This window comes from Triticum dicoccoides, chromosome 4B (genome assembly GCF_002162155.2).
Source record: "Triticum dicoccoides isolate Atlit2015 ecotype Zavitan chromosome 4B, WEW_v2.0, whole genome shotgun sequence".
Lineage (NCBI taxonomy): Eukaryota > Viridiplantae > Streptophyta > Magnoliopsida > Poales > Poaceae > Triticum > Triticum dicoccoides.
Window position 1 is genome coordinate 582,307,486 of NC_041387.1, and position 17,998 is coordinate 582,325,483.

At 43.1% G+C, this 17,998-nt stretch overlaps 2 protein-coding genes across 5 annotated transcripts; one reads left to right on the forward strand and one right to left on the reverse strand.

Annotated features, from left to right (window-relative positions):
• The first annotated feature begins 478 nt into the window (after window positions 1-478).
• LOC119291569 (3-dehydroquinate synthase homolog) lies at window positions 479-3,804 on the forward strand. Of its 4 annotated transcripts, none has more exons than XM_037570348.1 (10): window positions 479-601; window positions 967-1,143; window positions 1,267-1,436; window positions 1,792-1,890; window positions 2,007-2,075; window positions 2,296-2,442; window positions 2,574-2,663; window positions 2,752-2,919; window positions 2,999-3,074; window positions 3,496-3,804. In XM_037570348.1, the coding sequence occupies exons 1-10, from the start codon at window positions 511-513 to the stop codon at window positions 3,618-3,620; spliced, it is 1,212 nt and encodes a 403-aa protein (XP_037426245.1). In that variant the 5' UTR covers window positions 479-510; the 3' UTR covers window positions 3,621-3,804. The 4 variants fall into 4 exon arrangements, with proteins under 4 accessions (XP_037426245.1, XP_037426246.1, XP_037426247.1 ...); XM_037570349.1 differs by having other exon boundaries at window positions 2,296-2,436; XM_037570350.1 differs by having other exon boundaries at window positions 973-1,143.
• Window positions 3,805-4,041: 237 nt separating this feature from the next.
• LOC119291568 (probable serine/threonine-protein kinase PBL3) lies at window positions 4,042-8,404 on the reverse strand. Its single transcript, XM_037570347.1, has 6 exons — window positions 7,718-8,404; window positions 5,929-6,281; window positions 5,709-5,844; window positions 5,464-5,600; window positions 5,254-5,377; window positions 4,042-4,723 (listed from the first exon to the last, which is right to left on the reverse strand). Exons 1-6 carry the CDS (start codon window positions 7,776-7,778, stop codon window positions 4,269-4,271), a joined length of 1,266 nt encoding a protein of 421 aa, XP_037426244.1. The 5' UTR covers window positions 7,779-8,404; the 3' UTR covers window positions 4,042-4,268.
• Between the last annotated feature and the right edge of the window lie 9,594 nt (window positions 8,405-17,998).

Sequence of the window (17,998 nt, forward strand, 5' to 3'; positions counted from 1 at the left end):
GATATTCCACGTCTCTTAGGGAAGTATCCAAAAGTCGTCAGCAGGCGAAGGTCATCAGCATCCAATCAACGGAGGACCTAAAGGGTTGTTTTCCGCCATGTCCATACACAACCTCCTCTTGGACTTCGTCTATTTGATCCTCTGTGATAAACCAAGCTGCAGTTTGCCGCGAGAACCGCCGCTCAACCCCTCGGACGAAAAAGCATGGCAAAAGATCATTAGCCATCGCGCTAGAGAAAAAGCGTACAAACGAGTGAGCGTGTAACAAAAGGCTTGAGGTGCCATGTGGAAATTTGATACTATACTACTTTTAATTACTCTATAATCGTTTACTGTGTTTTGTCCCTATTTTTGGCATGCAAAAAGTGCCTCCCTGGCAAATTTGAAAAGATAAAAGGAAAAGCAGGGCAAAGCATCTAATCTATGTAGAGGGTCAAATGATCAAATGCCGAAATAAAACAGGGCAAATGATCAAATGTCCCACCCGGAAACGCCCACCAAAGAGATTCGATGGCTGTCTCCTGCTCCTCTTCCTCCATCTCGGGCTCCGCCAAAGCCCTACCTTGCTTCCATACCTCCCACCTGGCGCCCCAAAGAACAGGTACGAATCTTCCGCCTCTCTTTATCTTGCGAGTTTTCGTAGTACAGGGTTCTTCTTGCCCATCCGCAGTTCCCCCAATCTGTTTCTCGGGCCCTTGGATAAATCTTGTATTAGTACACAACATAATTGGGGTCAAATTTATTTCACACTTGCTCTCAGGCTCTCAGATTCATTGCCACATTGGTACCTACTCATAACCCAAGAACTCAGGAACCCTAAGATAGAATCCACTGTGATTTCGCTAGTATTAGCCGTTCCTCGGAACCCAACGCTCGCAGTTGGAAAAACTCTAAGATCTTATATCAAATGAAGATTTTAGGATTCCGATTGCAATATTTGAACCTGAGTTGGGATTCTTGATGCAGCATCAGCCCGCTCGCGCCTACAGTCTATCAAGATGTGCTCTGCTCCGGCTGCGCCAGGGGGGTCAAAGAAGACCGTCTGGGTATGGACAGAGAACCGGCAGGTGATGACGGCAGCCGTAGAGAGGGGTTGGAACACTTTCCTCTTTGGATCCAAAGATGTCGGCAAGGACTGGTCATGTGAGAGCAAATTGTTTTTTATCGGAGCAGCGATATTATGTCATTTAGTTGAACTAGAGGAATCTCTTTGTTACCCAATGCCTAAGGCCCTAACCCAATTAAATTTTTGTTTGTGTGCTGCAGCAACTGCTCGTATCCATCCTCTCTTTATTGATGGCCTGCAGATTTTTGATGAGGGGAATCAAAAGGTTGCCACAATTTCTGAAATCTCTTCCCCGAGTGAGCTGCAACTCATACAACCAGACAATGTGGAAGTACAGAACACCGTTATTCACTTCCGAGGTGATTGGCAGGTCAGACAATCAAACACTCAATATCACCATATCATGTTTGCATCTCTAACCCATTTGTAATTTTCTCTTAAGTCCTGACTTACATGGTATATATGTTAGAGCCGGCACAGTGAGATAAACCATCATACTAAGCTCTACAAATTTTAGTCATCCTCTACCGCTTATTATGTGTTTCAAGAACTCCCTTATATCTGTAATGAGTGTGCATATGTGAATATACACCTGTTATTGTCTATGAAATTGTGTGTCCTCTTTTGCTGTTTCATGCCTGTCCGGTAACTTGTAAACAGTACCCTACAAACCCACCTCACCCATAAGAAGCACTAACTGGTGTCCTCTTTTCCAAATTCCTTAGGTTATACCAGCAGAAAATATAGTTGCTGCCTTCCAAGGATGCGCAGGAACTGTATTGGCTGTTTCGACAAACTCAACTGAGGCTCAAGTTTTTCTTGAGGTAATTATCGAGAGATTTGGACATACAACAGCATATCATGCATATAATGATGATATATACTGTCAGTGACTATACTGGATGAGATTGTTTCAGAATTTATGATGCCCATTTTGCAGGCCTTGGAGCAAGGGCTTGATGGAGTTGTACTTAAAGTAGAGGACATGGATGATATTATTAAACTCAAGGTATTTCATCACAATTCTGTTCAAACTTCTTTGGTGTTTAACAAGTAAATCTGTGTCTGGGCATAGAATGGCCTCATGTAAAATTAGATATATTGCTCACTATGTGCACATATCTAAATTTTAGTGTACAAAAGGCAGTATTTTGCTATGGTCACTGATTATCATTTATCTGATTGTATGATTTACCCATTGTTATTTCTTCCCTCCTTTAATCACTCAGGATTATTTTGACAGAAGGAACGAGGCAAAGAGCCAGTTACAGTTGACAAAGGCTACTGTATCAAAGGTTGAAGTTGTTGGTATGGGCGATCGTGTTTGTGTGGATCTCTGTAGTATCATGCGACCCGGTGAAGGCCTTCTGGTTTGTGTAATTTCTCACCTTTTCACTGTCGAGGAACATATAAAGAAAACAACACTACTAATATCCTACTCCTACTGCACACGATTGGTTAAAAGCATACACATGGATGTGACGATGGATGCCATTTTTTTTTTCAGGTCGGTTCCTATGCAAGAGGAATGTTCCTTGTTCACTCTGAATGCTTGGAGACAAACTACATTGCTAGCAGACCTTTCAGGGTCAATGCAGTAAGATATCAATCATTTAGATTGCAGTAACCTATCTCAGATATTGCATTACAGCAGGCTTCACTAAGTATGTCCTTTCCATTTTTAGGGGCCTGTGCATGCATATGTTACAGTCCCCGGCGACAAGACTAGCTACCTCTCAGAGCTGCAATCAGGCAGGGAAGTAATTGTTGTTGATCAAAATGGATTGTGGCGAACTTCAATTGTCGGCCGCGTGAAGATTGAATCAAGGCCTCTCATCCTTGTAGAAGCAAAGGTACATAAAAAAGGGTCTTCCTTTTAATGATATCTGCACATCCATTCTCAGTTTCATGACGTTACTGGACTTGCTACAGGAGAACTCTGGAAATGGCACATATAGCATTTTCCTTCAAAATGCAGAGACAGTTGCACTTATTGGTCCTGACAGAGGTAAACCCACCTAGCACATTTTCTGAAGATAATGTGTAAAGTTCTTTTGGATTTGTGATTCTAACAAGACATAAGAAAATATCTATTTCTGAATGACTTCTGTCAGTAGATTAACAGGAAATTTCCCAGTTCCTATGCCTACACAGTTAACTATACTTTAGCACTGCCTTAAAAAAAAAAGGTGCAGCACTGGGAATTCACAGTACAAAGTTTCACCAGAAAATGAAACCTCATACAACTCTGGAAATCAACTGAGTACAAAGTGTTGTTGTAAAAGGAAACCTTTAAAACCATCGTGGGGGTATCGTACTGATACTCCCCTAGATTTAGTTAAGGTTCAGAACTTCAGATAAGGACTCAAGGTTTATCATTGGTCTATCTTGACCAAATTATTCCTGAGCTGTATGATTGTCTGATGTAGGATCTGGTGGAAGGACTGCTATTCCTGTGACTTCACTGAAAGTTGGCGACGAAGTTTTGGTGAGGAAGCAGGGCGGCGCCCGTCACACTGGAATAGAGATTCAGGAGTTTATTGTCGAGAAATGAGACACACTGTATCATTTACCCGCCTTAGCAGGCTGGCATGCTTATCGCTGCTGTTTTTGTTCTCCACAACAAATTTGTGCAAGTTCATCAAATCATCACTAAACCCAAGAGACATACATCTAGTACATATACATTCCTGAAATTCAAGGCTCATTTTTCCATTTTATCTTGTTCAGTTGCATAATGTTGCAAGAGGGGAGTCCTTTCCTGTATGTTACATATATTAATCCCTATCTGGACAAAGGGATTGCAATTGCCTGAGGAATATGCAGCTGTGACAAAAAACATCAAGACCCTATCTGATAACATGCCAGTTTCTTATCGAGCACAATTGGGCGACGAATTTGGTAACCAATGAAGCCTGGACATGCTCCCAGTCCACAGTTTCTGTCATGTCAACAAGGGATCATCCAGTATCATGTCTGCAGAAGATAAACCCGGCACCGCGATGAGAATGGACCAGAACAGAACCCAGTGAGGCACACCTCACAGATTTGGTGAAAAACAATTCATCAGAGTGTCGTAGTCATATTCCGTGCCAGACCCTACAAATGAGCAAGAAGCATCACTAGAAACAACTATTACACAGCTCGCCACCAAATGTACAGCCGTACGGATACATCTCTCTCCCCCTTCTAAGCTGTGCTTCTAGTGCACTTGCGCGGTCCTAAATGCCGGTGACGGCGGCGCCATCGCTCCAAGAGAGCGCCGCGGCGAGGGTTGGCCCCTCATTGGCGACTTTGGGACGGTATTGGAGGTCCTCCGGATGTCAACCTGCGGCGACATTAAATTGCTTTTAGAGTCTTGGAGCTGCTCCAGCTCTTCTAAGACCTCTGAGATCTGCGGCCGCATCTTGGCGTCGTTGCAGATGCATTGCAAGGCGAGGTTCGCGACGGCATGTGCGCCTTTCTTAGGATACTGGCCTCCCAGCTTCGTGTCCATGACACGGTACAGCCTGCGCTTGTCACGCAGGTGCGGTTTGGCCCAGTCCACTAGGTTCTGCTCTATGCCTGGCTTTGACTTGTCCAGGGCTCGTCTCCCGGTCAGCAACTCAAGCAACACCACCCCGAAGCTGTAGACGTCTGCCTTAGCAGAGAGGCGACCTGTGAATATTAAGTAACATGAGAATGGGTTTATCCAGAAATAAACAATAAATATTCGTTCATTTCTTATGCACAGTATAATTAATACATGTTCATATGTACTGTCATTTTATAAAATCCAAGAATAATATGGCCGGTGTCGAATTTAATAGGAATAAAGTGGAGTGGACCATTTCCTACATTTAATATTTGTTTGACTTGACATATATAACAATGAAATTGCTGGATCAGGAAATGTAGACAAACAGAAGGCAAGTGTAGTTGACTATCAAGGGAAATCAGGAAACAATTCCATGATGGTCTACATGATTGGAGAACACCATGATATGATTATGCTACTTTAAACTAATAGGGCTTCACCATAGGTATGGGATGATTTAGGCCAGAAAACATTTCAACTTAGGTTTAGCTAATACAGAGGGAAGACCCAACATCAACATCCATTTGTCAGAACTGATGTCACATGACACATAAAGAAGGGAGACATGGCCCCATTTTTGTAAATACAAACACAAAGATAATCTTCTAACCTGTTGCGATATACTCTGGAGCAGCATATCCATGGGTGCCCATCACTTGTGTGGAAACATGAGTTTTATCCCCAGTTGGACCAGCTTTCGCTAATCCAAAATCTGAAAGCTTCGCGTTGAATTCCTGCATTGAATCAAGAGTAACAAGTTAAGTTAAAAGACCCCAAAGGTTGGCTTGTAATCAGAGTCAACATTATATTTCAACCGTACCGAGTCAAGAAGAATGTTTGATGCCTTGAAATCACGATATATAACTTGGTTTTCAGCATGATGTAAAAATGACAAACCCTTAGCAGCCCCGATAGCAACCTTAAGCCTTATTCCCCATGACAAAGGATCAGCACCTCCTAAAAGAATACAAACATTATTGGTTACTTGATAGTTGACACATGAATATTAAAGACGTCAGAAATAAATGATTTAGCAATAAAACCCATATGGATTAAAGAACATACTTCTGAACAGATGATTCTCCAAACTTCCCTTGGGCATGAACTCATACACCAGAAGTCTGTTATCACCATCAGAGCAATAACCAATGAGCTTAACAAGATTGGCATGGTGAAGTTGGCCAAGGTAGTTAACCTCCGTCTGAGCAGGAAAATCAACCATCAGGAAACATGAAAAATAGCCAGAGGAAAGTAGAAAATTATTGGTAAGGAGTCTTGAACCTACCAGCCATTCCTTGTGCCCTTGGAAACCTTCTGGTTTAAGCTTCTTGACAGCAACAACCATACCGCTTCCCGGTTTCGAAGGAGCAAGAGTGTGTTCATCAATCCAACCTTTGAAAACATGCCCAAACCCTCCTTCCCCAAGAAGACTGTCCGGGCGGAAATTCTTGGTCGCATTTTTAAGATCATTGAACAAGAAGGCCTTCAAGTTCGACGATGACAAGATTTCACCTTCTGTCCGGGGAGGCTCACTGCGATCTCTTATAGATGGCAGAGTAAACGTTGAACGAGTTGAGTTGGTCTTGCTCGCAGAAGTAGCAGATGACATGCTTGTTTTGCTGGTCACTTTCGATGGATCTGATGGCCCAACAAGAAACAAAGGAAATGTGTGTAAGAACAAATTGGCAACAATAACATCTTCAGGTTTACAATGAAACTGAAGATATGAACTGAAGGAGCTCTCTGCTATCTGAAATTCCGAATTAAATAAGTTCCGTTTTATTTACTCTCGGGTAATTTGAAGTATACGAGACCTAAGAAGAAATTAATGTTCTTATCCATGCAGCATGGCATGTTCTGAAATAAGAAAGGGGGACAAAAATAGGAGGAAATTGACTATTTATTATTAAGTTCGTCGGAATTTGATTATAACTACAAAGTTCATTTTTTCTTGACAAAACGTTAACCAGGGACTGGAGCGTAAGAGATGATTAGTGCTAAGGGAAAATGAAAAAGATCCCACGTGTACACAGGTCGTATACATATCGATTACTACACACGGAACACATACTGATGGATCACTCCACGAGAGAGAAAAAAAATCATGGAGCAGGAAAGGACAAAAAATGTGTTAGGATCCTTAGGTGCTAGATGTCGCGATTCTATTTTTCTGTAGGATTTGCTACGATCCTTTCTTAGGTGCAACGATTTTCATTGTGTTTTTTTATTATTGACAATGGAGAGATTAGAAACAGCGTCGAAGAATTGTGAGCGGCTAGCGCACCAGATGATGAATTCGTCGCATAGGGTTGAGGAGGCGGCTGCGCTGCCTGATGAGTTGCGACGGCTAGGTATAGATGGAGGTGTGGACCGATGTAGATAGTTATGGGCCGATCATGGAGAGATTAGAAACAGCGTCGAAGAATTGTGAGCGGCTAGCGCACCGGATGATGAATTCATCGCATAGGGTTGAGGAGGCGGCCGCGCTGCCTGATGAGTTGCGACGGCTAGGTATAGATGGAGGCGTGGATCGATGTAGATAGTTATCGGCCGATCACTATCCTTATACTTGTACATGTATACGACGTGTGTACGCGGGATCTTCTTCTTTTTCATTAGCACTAATCATCTCTCACAATCTAGTCCCTAGACATTTTTTGTCAAGAAGAAATCAACTTTGTAGTTTTAATCAAACTCCGACGAACTTAATAATAAATAGTCAATTTCCTCCAAAAATAGAGGCGAAGGTGCACCAGAGGAACGAAGTAGGTAAAAACTAGTGACTGAAATAGAAGTGTAAGATGCATAACATGGTATCCATATTTGCCCCAGATATGGTACGCCTCTCAATTCAACACAAAGCAAATCAAAGAACTGCAAATAATCAAAACAGCCAAAGCAATCGAACAAAAAAGATGCAGGTAAGTAGAAACTGACAAATACATACTACTCCCTCTGTAAAGAAATATAAGAGCGTTTATAGATCACTAAAGTTGTGATCTAAACGCTCTTATATCTCTTTACAGAGTGAGTTCAAAACATAATTAGGGGCAAGTAGTAAGAGAGGCACTCACAGGCGGCACTAGTGTTCATGCTGTGATCCACCCGGGCCGTGGACTTCATGCAGTTCCCCATCTCTTCCTCTACCTCCCAGCTGACAGGATGAATGAGCTTCCTTTCCCGAAGATCCACAGGCGAACTCTGCTCCTCTTTCCTCCGTCCCGGGTCAAGTCAGCAAAGCCAGAGAGAGCTGGCCAGCGGCAACGGGAGGGATCAGGAGGAGCAGCCGCCGAAGACAACTGAGCTGAGCAGCCAACCCTAGAGTCCCAGCCGGTTTCTGGCGAGGCTTTTGGATCCAGCTGATCTCCGCCGCCACTTGAAGGAGGGGGTGAGACTGGAGAAAAATCCGCGAGGCCGTTGGCCGGCAGCCGCAACGCTAGGAGAGAAACGAGCGAGAAGCTTCAAAAAGTCAAGCAAATCCCCTCCGCCTCCTCCTCCTCCTCCGGGCTGACCGAATGGGGGAGAGTCAGTCGGGTCAACTGGAGGCGAGGCCGGCCAGCCAAGCCGCCGCGCCGTCACCAAGAACCGCACGGGGGGCAGGGGAGGGAGGCGGACGCGGTCGCTCGGGAGGGAGATGCTCTCTCGCTCGAGCTGGGGCTGAGAGGGAGTGGGAGGGGAGGGAGGAGGAGCAACGGAAGTAGCAGCAGGTTGCTGCCGGCAGCCACCGACCGGCTGGGCTCAGGTGGGAACGGAGCTGCGAATGAGAGCGGCGGGTGGTGGGATCTTCCGCCCCTGTCTCTCTCTTCTACACGTTGGTGGCGGCAACTTTGCGTGCAGGACCTCGACATGTTTGAGTGTTCCATCTTTAGCCCCTGTGCAGAGAAGACCCGTCTGGATGTACGCTTGGATGGTGGTGGAAGTGAACTCTGAGATTGTACAGGGGGCTTTAAGCAAAAACAGAATGGTAGACCAGTCAATATGCTTTGCCATGAATTCGTTGTTGATTGCTACTTCTTCCTTAAAGCCAAAAGTATGCGATTCCAGTTGCTACACATAATTGGAAGAACCCAAGCATTAATAATTATTCTATTTATATGCAATTCCTATTGTACTCCATTTAGCCCATTAAAGCCAAAAGTATTGAATCTTTTTCTTTATAAAACTTTTTTTTCAATGATAATTGTTTCAGCCCCACCGAATAAATGAAATTAGGATATTCAAATCAAATAGCAAAACCATTATTTCTATCGCTTACACCTAATCCCGAGTCGCACACGGGCCACTCAAAAGAAACCCTAGTCACGTGGCCGGTGGATCATATACCGCATCGATCTCCATTGGTTTTCTGCCTCACATATCGATTTTAATGCAATGCGCTTATTTTTTCTATTTTTTTTTTTTGCAATGTAGTCATTTGTATCATCTTTATAGTGTCAGTTCTTTTTTCTAAGTGCTCTTGCTAGTGTTATTCTTTTGCATTACCAAACTCCTAGAAGTGACTTCCCCAACGTGTACCATTTAAGCATAATCATGCACCTAGTCATTCTTTCTCTGCGCCGCCTTACCTATTTTCTTAGCTGTCGTATCTCCTCTGCTGATTGATCGCCGCCCTTCTCCTCCTCAGCTGGCTCTGTCAGTGGGAGAACGAGGGGATGCCCATATCTACCTGTGTGAGTCTTAGTTTTTCCTGTCTTGGGCTTGTGGTAAGTCTATGTCGCCCGTCGCTTCAGCCTTCCGGTGGTGGTGACTTATAGAAATATGCTCTAGAGGAAATAATAAAGTTGTTATTATTCTTTTTTCATGTTCGCGGTCAAGTTTATTTTCTATGCTAGAATTACATTGGTTCCTGAATATGGGATTTGTAGGAAAACTCAATTGCATATGTGAAATAATAAAGTCCAAACATATCCCTAGTCAGGCCTCTGGACTAGCTCATGTAGTGTTGATGGTCTTAATTTCCTGAGCATGAACATTGTTAATGTAACAAGGATGCCGATAATAATGAGAGCACATTGTTATAATAACAATGTTGTTGGATATGCCCACTTATGAAATACTGCGAGATCTTGACGTTTACTTGCGTCCTTATATCATAGACCCAGATACCGGATGGTTGATTCGGGGTCATAATACGTTATTACGTAACTTGGTAATTGTAAAGGTGATATGTCAAGACTGGAATTTGCCCCTCTGGTGATGGAGAGATAAACTCTAAGTCCACTGGGTATTACAATGTCCAACATCGCCTAACCAGGTATTGTGAGTAAAGAGTTAGCCACGGGATACCAGACTACGGAAACGAGGAAAGAGTACAAATCGGAAACAAGGATAACTAGGTATAGTGATCAAGGAGTTGATAACAAGAATGTTGTCAAAGTCTCACCTCGGGTTGTGTAACGTATCGCAAGGCAAAGATCTTCGATGATATATGGGAATCCTCATGGGTGTCCAGGTCCCGCTGATTATGGTTGAACGAAAGGTGTTCTAGACATGCCCACATATGCTCGAACCTATAGGTAGTGATAGAGCTTGACAAAGAATGTTAAAGAGGAAAAACAGAGTTGAGTGTACCAAGATGACAAATTGTACTTACACATTCAATAATCTTCAAGATTTAAGCCTAACAAGTAAGGGTATTCAAGAGGATTTTTCTAGACTAGGGCGGAGGGCAATAGCCCACCTTGGCCCTAAGGAAGCTCCGTCACTGTCTATAGGGTCGCACGCTTAACTTTAGCGACATTTAGTAATGCTACGATTTAATGAAGACTCGGAGAGAAAGGTTCAAAAAGTGTTTCGAGAGGTCCTAGTGTTTCGGTGATGTCCGAAAGTGTTTTGGAAGGTACCGCGGGTTCTAGAACTAGGTAAAAACTTCTAGAAAAGTCATGTTTCAAAAGGATCCTATCGAGGCCTTCCCCTTTGCGCGGGAGGGGGGGGCAACACAACCTGGTTGGGCCAGGTAGGACGACCCCTTGAATTGGGGTTCGAGGCAAGCTAGATGGAGTCCTATTAGGACTCCCTGACGCGTGCAGGTGGGGCTCCTTTCCTTGGTCGGCCACCCCCTACCGGGCCACCTATATAAGGAGGGCCGATAGTGCACCAGGGAGACATCAAGCCCTTGGCCTAGCCCTCTTGCTGGCGGCGCCCTGTACCCTTCTAGCTGGCACCTTGCTCTTCCTCTAGATTAGATCTAGATTCTCTGTTGCTTCGTTGTGTTGGTCCACGAATTGATGTGCTACTTTGATACGTGTGGATACCTTGGAGGTGTCGTAATCTTCTACGCTAGATAGGGTGGATCTTCGCGGCTGAGAGGTATAACCTAGCCAATGGAATCAAAGGTCTTCATCGACAATGTCAACATGTCCATTGCACTGATGTATTCGTTAAGGGTATGGCTTTGTTACCCGCACCTTGATAGTGATCTTGGTTGGATCCTGCACGGTAAAAAAAAATTGTTTTCCCTAGCACATTCCCCTACATTGACAACGCGTGAGACGCTACAACCCACAACGTGATCGGATGAACAAGTAGGTCATGTTGTCCGTTGCTTCGGCTCTTATGGCGGTGGTGCGGAATAATTTCTCCTCCGGTTTCTTCTTCGGTTTTAGTAGTGGGTGCACCGTCAGATCTAGCGATAGGATTGTGGTCAACGCTGAGGGAGTCGGATGTGTCTTCGTCGGACTGATGATGGTTTGACTGCATTGACATCATTTTTGTTATTCCATCTTCTTCTTCTTCTTCTTCAGGTATTGTACCTTCTTTTGGAGAGGATGGAGGATTCCTTGAGGAGTGAATTGTACCTTTTTTTGGATTTCTCATATTGTTGATGTTTGGTTAGTACACCGCCATAATTCATTCACACATATAAATAAAGCATGATCATGCATCTAATTTTACTATACAGTTCTACACCACGTGTGTTAGAGATACGACAGACAAATCAACTCGACGGAAAAAACAAACAAGCAGGGGACACAAGATTTCAACGTGAAAAACCCTCCAAGACGAAGGGAAAAAATCATGGACGCTAGCCAGCCAAACTTCACTATATCGAAGGAGGTTACAAACGCCAGGGGTTTACAACTGATCAACTTATCCCGTATGGCGGCTTACAAGGGATATTCTGTCACTGTGTCATGGTTGTATATGCATTGCCCCTACTTGGGCCTTGGGTAGCTTGAACGTATTCTTTCGCTTTATTTGCACTCTATCCATTCCCCTCCAGCAATGGGAGTTTTGGACATCTTGTCTTGTACTACGCACTCATCCTAGCTACTCTACTACTGGTGTATACTCAACCTTATCGTCTCGCATTTTAAAACTCTCACAACAAAATTGAGCATGAGAATCTGACGTTGAAGTTTATGCATTCTTTGCTTCCCGCCCTCACTTCTTTGTCGGGTAATTAACAATGTTTCCATTTGTTGATTACTCAATCTCATCATGCCTTACGCATCACCCCACTGTTGAGGCACGCGACCCATGAGGAGCAGCAGCATCTAACCGAAACGTGTTCGGTTCACACAACATAATTAACGAGAAGAGACGTGTCCAACTAGAGTAGCCCCGCGGCTAAGCTTCCGGGGTGAACATGAGAGAGTTTGTTCTGCTGTTGGCACCAGATTGGTTGGTTGTTGTTAAGGCGGCGATGGAGGTGTTTAGCCGCCATCCGGTCTCGATCGTTTGATCCGATGGAATGTTCGACATATATATTTAATTTGTTTGTTTTGGAAAGTGTGGTATATTTAATTTGTTTCCCAATTATTCTTCATGCAAGACTTTTCATACTTATATTTTATTTTTGTTTTCTAAATATTAGGCATGGAAGACTTGCCATACAATAGATCTTATTAATGTTGATTTGTTTTGAATTACTGCGGGTATCTAATACACGTATTTTTGTTTCCTACGGGTAGCTAATACCTACAAACGAAATTATATGTATACGCAGGTGCGTATATATATTCAATAATTTATTTTTTGAACTATTACATTTTGTTCGTATGTATGTTTCTAATATATATTCAGTATATCGTATGACTAATGTATGATACCCATGCTATAATATACCCTACGACGATAAGAGTACAACATACCTCCTATTTTGTATACCTAGTTTATCCTATATCGTAATCTTCAAATTGTACGTACATACCTATTAGGTATACATTGGATATACCTATGATATCGTATACCCAAAGGGTGTTTGTATGTATGTTTCTAATGAATTAATTTTTAAGGTATATGTCATTCAGATAAACATTAACACCGAGTCGTACACAACGTCCCATTGGGTATACCCATGATATCATATACTCAATATGTCATATACCTAGTAAAAAAAGCATGTTTCACGGATGAGTACAACATACCTCTTACTAATACACGTATGAAAAATGTCTCAAAAAAAACTAATACACGTATGAAAAATGTCTCCATATGCATTAATTTCTGATTTGTGTCTCTCAAATTAATAGCTCTCAAATATGCAACGTTGCCATGCATGGCATTCTCTTTCCTATTTGCTACTACTACATAATTATTGTCTTGCATGCTACTAATGGCCATATTTATGGTAGGTATTCTGCCATAATTATTTCTAAATCAGTCAATTGTAATGTAATATGTGAACACGCATCTCAACGCAATCGAGCGGTTGAAAGGCAAGGAGCCTGGGCACCTAGGTGTCCCAAACTGCTGTCCTAGTAGTCAACCTATTTCCGTTCACTGCCATAAATAAGTATTATTATTCCACAGAAAGAAGAAGGAAATGCAGATGGAGAAGCGAGTATTGTGCCGGAATCATGACAGTCGATGAACTAAATGGAAAAGGGGCTCCCGTTTGTGTCGAACGCTGACACTGACAGACGGAGTCAATTATGCTAATCCGAGCAAACTGTCGGGAGCATTCACACTCCAGCGGAAACACCATGCATGTATGCTGCATGAATGTGAAAAAGGTTGGTCTTCCCCTCGCTGTCGATTCATTCTAGGAATGGTCGGTCGTTGACTCGATATGAGTCGGGTGGTGGACCTCACGATGACTATACTACAGCCCCTGTTCGTTTCCCACGGCGACCCACGAGCAGAACCGACCGGGTCTAGAGCTGGAGCTGGAGCTGGATCGTGCTAGCCTCGAGCGAGCTGGATGGAGTTTTCTCTCCTCGCAGTCGGTCTGGATTTAGATTCGTGGTCTTTAACAGGAAATGGGACGTCAAATGAAGGTGGCTACTACCACTAGGCCAGGCAGAGGCAGGCAGGATAGGATCGAACTGATCCTCTGTCCGTGGCCACAAAAACCGATCCCAGTGACGATCTGCAGACAGTTGTTTCTTTTTCCGTTTGGCTTTGCATCTATCCGTCCTTTTCGGCGCAACACATGCTATACCTAACTGCACCGGGAGAGAAAGAAAGAACGAAAAGATGGATTCCCGCTGCTTTGGCATTTCGAGCCAAGACGTACGTACATACATACATGTGGCCTATTCGCCATCACGTTCATTGCCGCCGTTGCCCATCTCTGCTTGTGCGTGTGAGGTGACGATGATGCCTCAACCACTTTGACACTCTCTCTTTCTACTCCCCCTTTTGCGCGAGCCAAGTGAGCTGGTGACTGCGATCTCCTCCTTTTCGATAATGGAGAACAAAAACCAGGAAAAGAAAATCCACATATAACAGCCCATATAGCGAAGAACCGATAATGAAGAATTGCTACCGCTGCATGTGCATGGCCTCGACTTGGCAAGCTACGCCTGTCGGTCACGGCTCACAAGGGACACCAGGGACACCAGGAATCAAGTCAACTCCGGCCGCATCTGGTGATCCGGCGACCTCTGCTTCAGTCCACTCCGTGCCATGTGCAACACGCCGATCAGTGAAGTCCAAGTCCTACGCCTGCACTGCACAGCCGCTCAACCTTCAACGCCCTGCCTGAAACCCCATCCGCCATCACTGCTACCTAGAGAGAGTCAATCGGAACACAAGTGGAAATTAAACAAATGGAGATTCATCGCCACTACTACCACCACTACGTGGATAAGAACAAGAATCTCGTAAAGCTCGAGGAGATAGAGATCGGTGGAGCTTTTGACCGCTCGTTTGTCCCTTCCACAGTAGCATCACTGTCACGGCAATGGCATTATTATGGTACGTATGATATGATAGCTAGTGTCGGATGAACCGGCCGGCTTCCTGCTGTCAAGAAATGATGTTAGTTGAGTTAGGCAGTGATCCACCAGAGAGACAGACGCGCTTCTTAATAACACCACAAAAGCGTGCTAGATGTGCTAAACAACTCACCATCTGCCGGGGGTCACGGAAGCAATTCACACAAGCTCTCCACGCATCGCACTGAGACGTTACGGAAGGAGAACGTCCACTGAACTGAAGACGAGCATGATCAAAAGGACCAAAGAGAGTGAGCTCGAGCTCATGCGTGGTAGACCATTCCACTAGTGGCGACCGACCACGCACTCATCTCATCCCAATCATCTACGCTGCCAGGTCTCGACAAGGATTGTTCCTCCTAGTTCTAGATTGTGCGAGAAGAATAAGCTTTTCCCTTTAAAGTAAGATAAGAGTTGGGAATTGTTTGGGGAAAAAATGCCAGTAAAATGTCACCAGGTCTTTTTGTAGTTGCAAGAATCGGATGCCAATAAGTGATCACTGGCCGCGCAGGAGCAACTTGAAACAACTTTCGAATTTTAATAAGTTGAAAACCGACGCGATGCTCTCGGCCTACGTCCACATCTTTCAGCTCCTCCTCATCTACAATCCACAGCGATTATTGTACTATGAACTGAACATGAAATGGGCGAACCAAACAGAGAACAGTATATAATAAGAAAAAATATATCAATTTCTGACAGTTATGGTCAGCTCAGACTTTGTCATCCTGTGCCTGCAAACGTGACAGCGGCATGACAATCTAAAGTCGCCAGTCGGGTGCAGCACCAACACCAAAGTTGACCAAACAAAAAACAAATTGTTTCAACGACAGGCGAAACTACTGCTTGCAAGTTGCAAGTCGCAGCTAGCGGCGGCACCCACAAACAAGGCCAGAACTTGGCACTCAGATTGATTGGTTTGCATCTCTGGCGTAGAGCACGTGTCAAAGCATGAGTAGTCGTTTACTTCTGTTTTATGTGTAGTTAAATAGTGCTTTGGAGTACAAAATGAACCGCTTCGTTAAAACGACGCTAAGTAAAGTTGATTGGCTCATCGATATCTTATTTACAAAGTTTTTTCTAGAACATAGCAAAGAGACCAGGTTTCGACCATCAATTTGGAAAGCAAGACGGCGACAGCTCATTGAAAATGAAATAAGGTTCTCCCCGTCTAGGGCACGTGGAGGTGTCTCTCTGGCGGATCTCCCTTTGATGGATTTGCTCAGATTTGTTTGTTGTTCATATATGTTCGTGTGTCTTCAGATTGAATTCTTCCGATCTACGCTACTCTTCATAGGCGGCAGTTGCTATTTTGGTGCGCTGGTCATATGAGGCCTTAGCACAATGACTTCCTGACTGTCAACTACAATAAGTACTATCCGGCTATAGTAAGGGAGGGGCGATGACGATGGTGCGCCTTTGGTGCGCTTCAGTGCTTGTAGTCGTCATTAGGTGATCAATGAATCTATATGTAATTTTTATTATTTCTGATGTTTGTTGTAATGTCATGATTGAAAATGAATATATCGGATGTTTTATCAAAAAAAAATGGAACAGAGTAAAGTGCAGTTTGTCAAACACCAAAGTCCGCTTTCAGAACTAAAAAAGTAAGTGCAGTTTTTTTTGAGACAAAAAAGTAAGTGAAGTGCAGACACGATGAGAGGAGTGCTCAACAACAATAACAAAGAGTCCATTTCTCCCTGATAACCGTTTTATGGCCTGGCCCATTGGAATCTCAATGGATATTGTCATCCCCATAGCCCACGACACATTCCCGTGTATCTGAAATTCTGAACTCTGCGGTTTCAAGAGCATTCTGAACGCAGGCACACCTATTTCTCTCAAAGAAAGAATGCAGGCACCTCCGAATGACCCTCGTGAGATGGTCACTAATCCTAGTGCAAACAAGAGAACTAAATATCTCCAGAAAATGATACTTGCAGTTGTAGTAACTACAGTAGCAAGGATGATCTGAAAACCACAGTAGCAAGATGAAGAACACCAGCTCGTATTACTGATTGAAAAATTGTTCATGCATTTCAAAAATGTCCATTAAATCATAAAAGTGTTTGTGAATTTCAAAAATTGTTCCACCAATTTCCCAAAAAAAAATCTTCGGTTCTGGAAATGTTCGTTCACTAAAAAAATGCTTAAAAATGTCCAACATTTTCAGAAAAATGTTTAACAATAGTTTAAAAAATCATGATTTAAAAAATTTCAGAATTTTGTAAAAATATTGACGAATTTGAAAAATGTTCACAATTTAAACTATGTTCATGAGTTTAAAAGAAGTTCCTGATTTTCGAAAAATGATCATGATTTCATGAAAAGGTTCAACTTTTAAAAAAGATGTCCACAAAAAGAAAAAGAAAGGAAAAAAGAAAAAAAAGAAAAGGGAAAAAAAGAAGAAAAATAGGGTTCAAGGAAGGTTCTAGAAAATACCCAAAACCGGTGAGCATGAAATCTAAAAATGGACGGCCAAAAACAGGCTCGAAGGCAGGAGTGGGTACATGCTACGTCGCTAGGGCGGGACCTACGCGCCAAATAGGAAAACCTCATGCAATAGCGGCTGAAGAAAAACGTTTTAGACACGGGAATCCCCGCACCTGGGCCGGCCCACACAGTAGCGGATGGAAAAATATGTTCGGCCCCCACCTGGGCCGGCACACCGAGTAGCAGTCATGCACAACTGGTGGAAAAAAATCCTAAAAAAATACGTGTGCTACACAAGACTAGAACTAGCGACCAATTGTTCATGGAGGCTTGTAGTTAAACATTTGGGCCTGTGAGTATTTGTGACTATATACCCGTGTGAATTTTGAATACTTAATTGCCGGGGAAGATTGGAACATTTTGTTTTTTGACATTTCTTGAAATTCAGAATAATTCTTTCAATTACGTATTTTTTTGGCAAGCACGATATTTTTTTGAAACTGTGAACATTGCTTGAATTTGTGAACTAATTTAAAGAGGGAAAATTTTCTTGCATTTGTGAGCAAATTTTGAAAAATGGAATTTTTTTTATTTCCCAATCAAAATTTTGTAAACGGGGCCACTTTTGAATGCGTGTACACAATTTGAAAGAGGGATGTTTTTAAATTCTTAAAAATTGTTTAAACATGTGAGCATTTGTTTACATTACCAAATTTTATTTTTAAATTTGTTATTTTCTTTGAAAAAAGACTTGTAGGA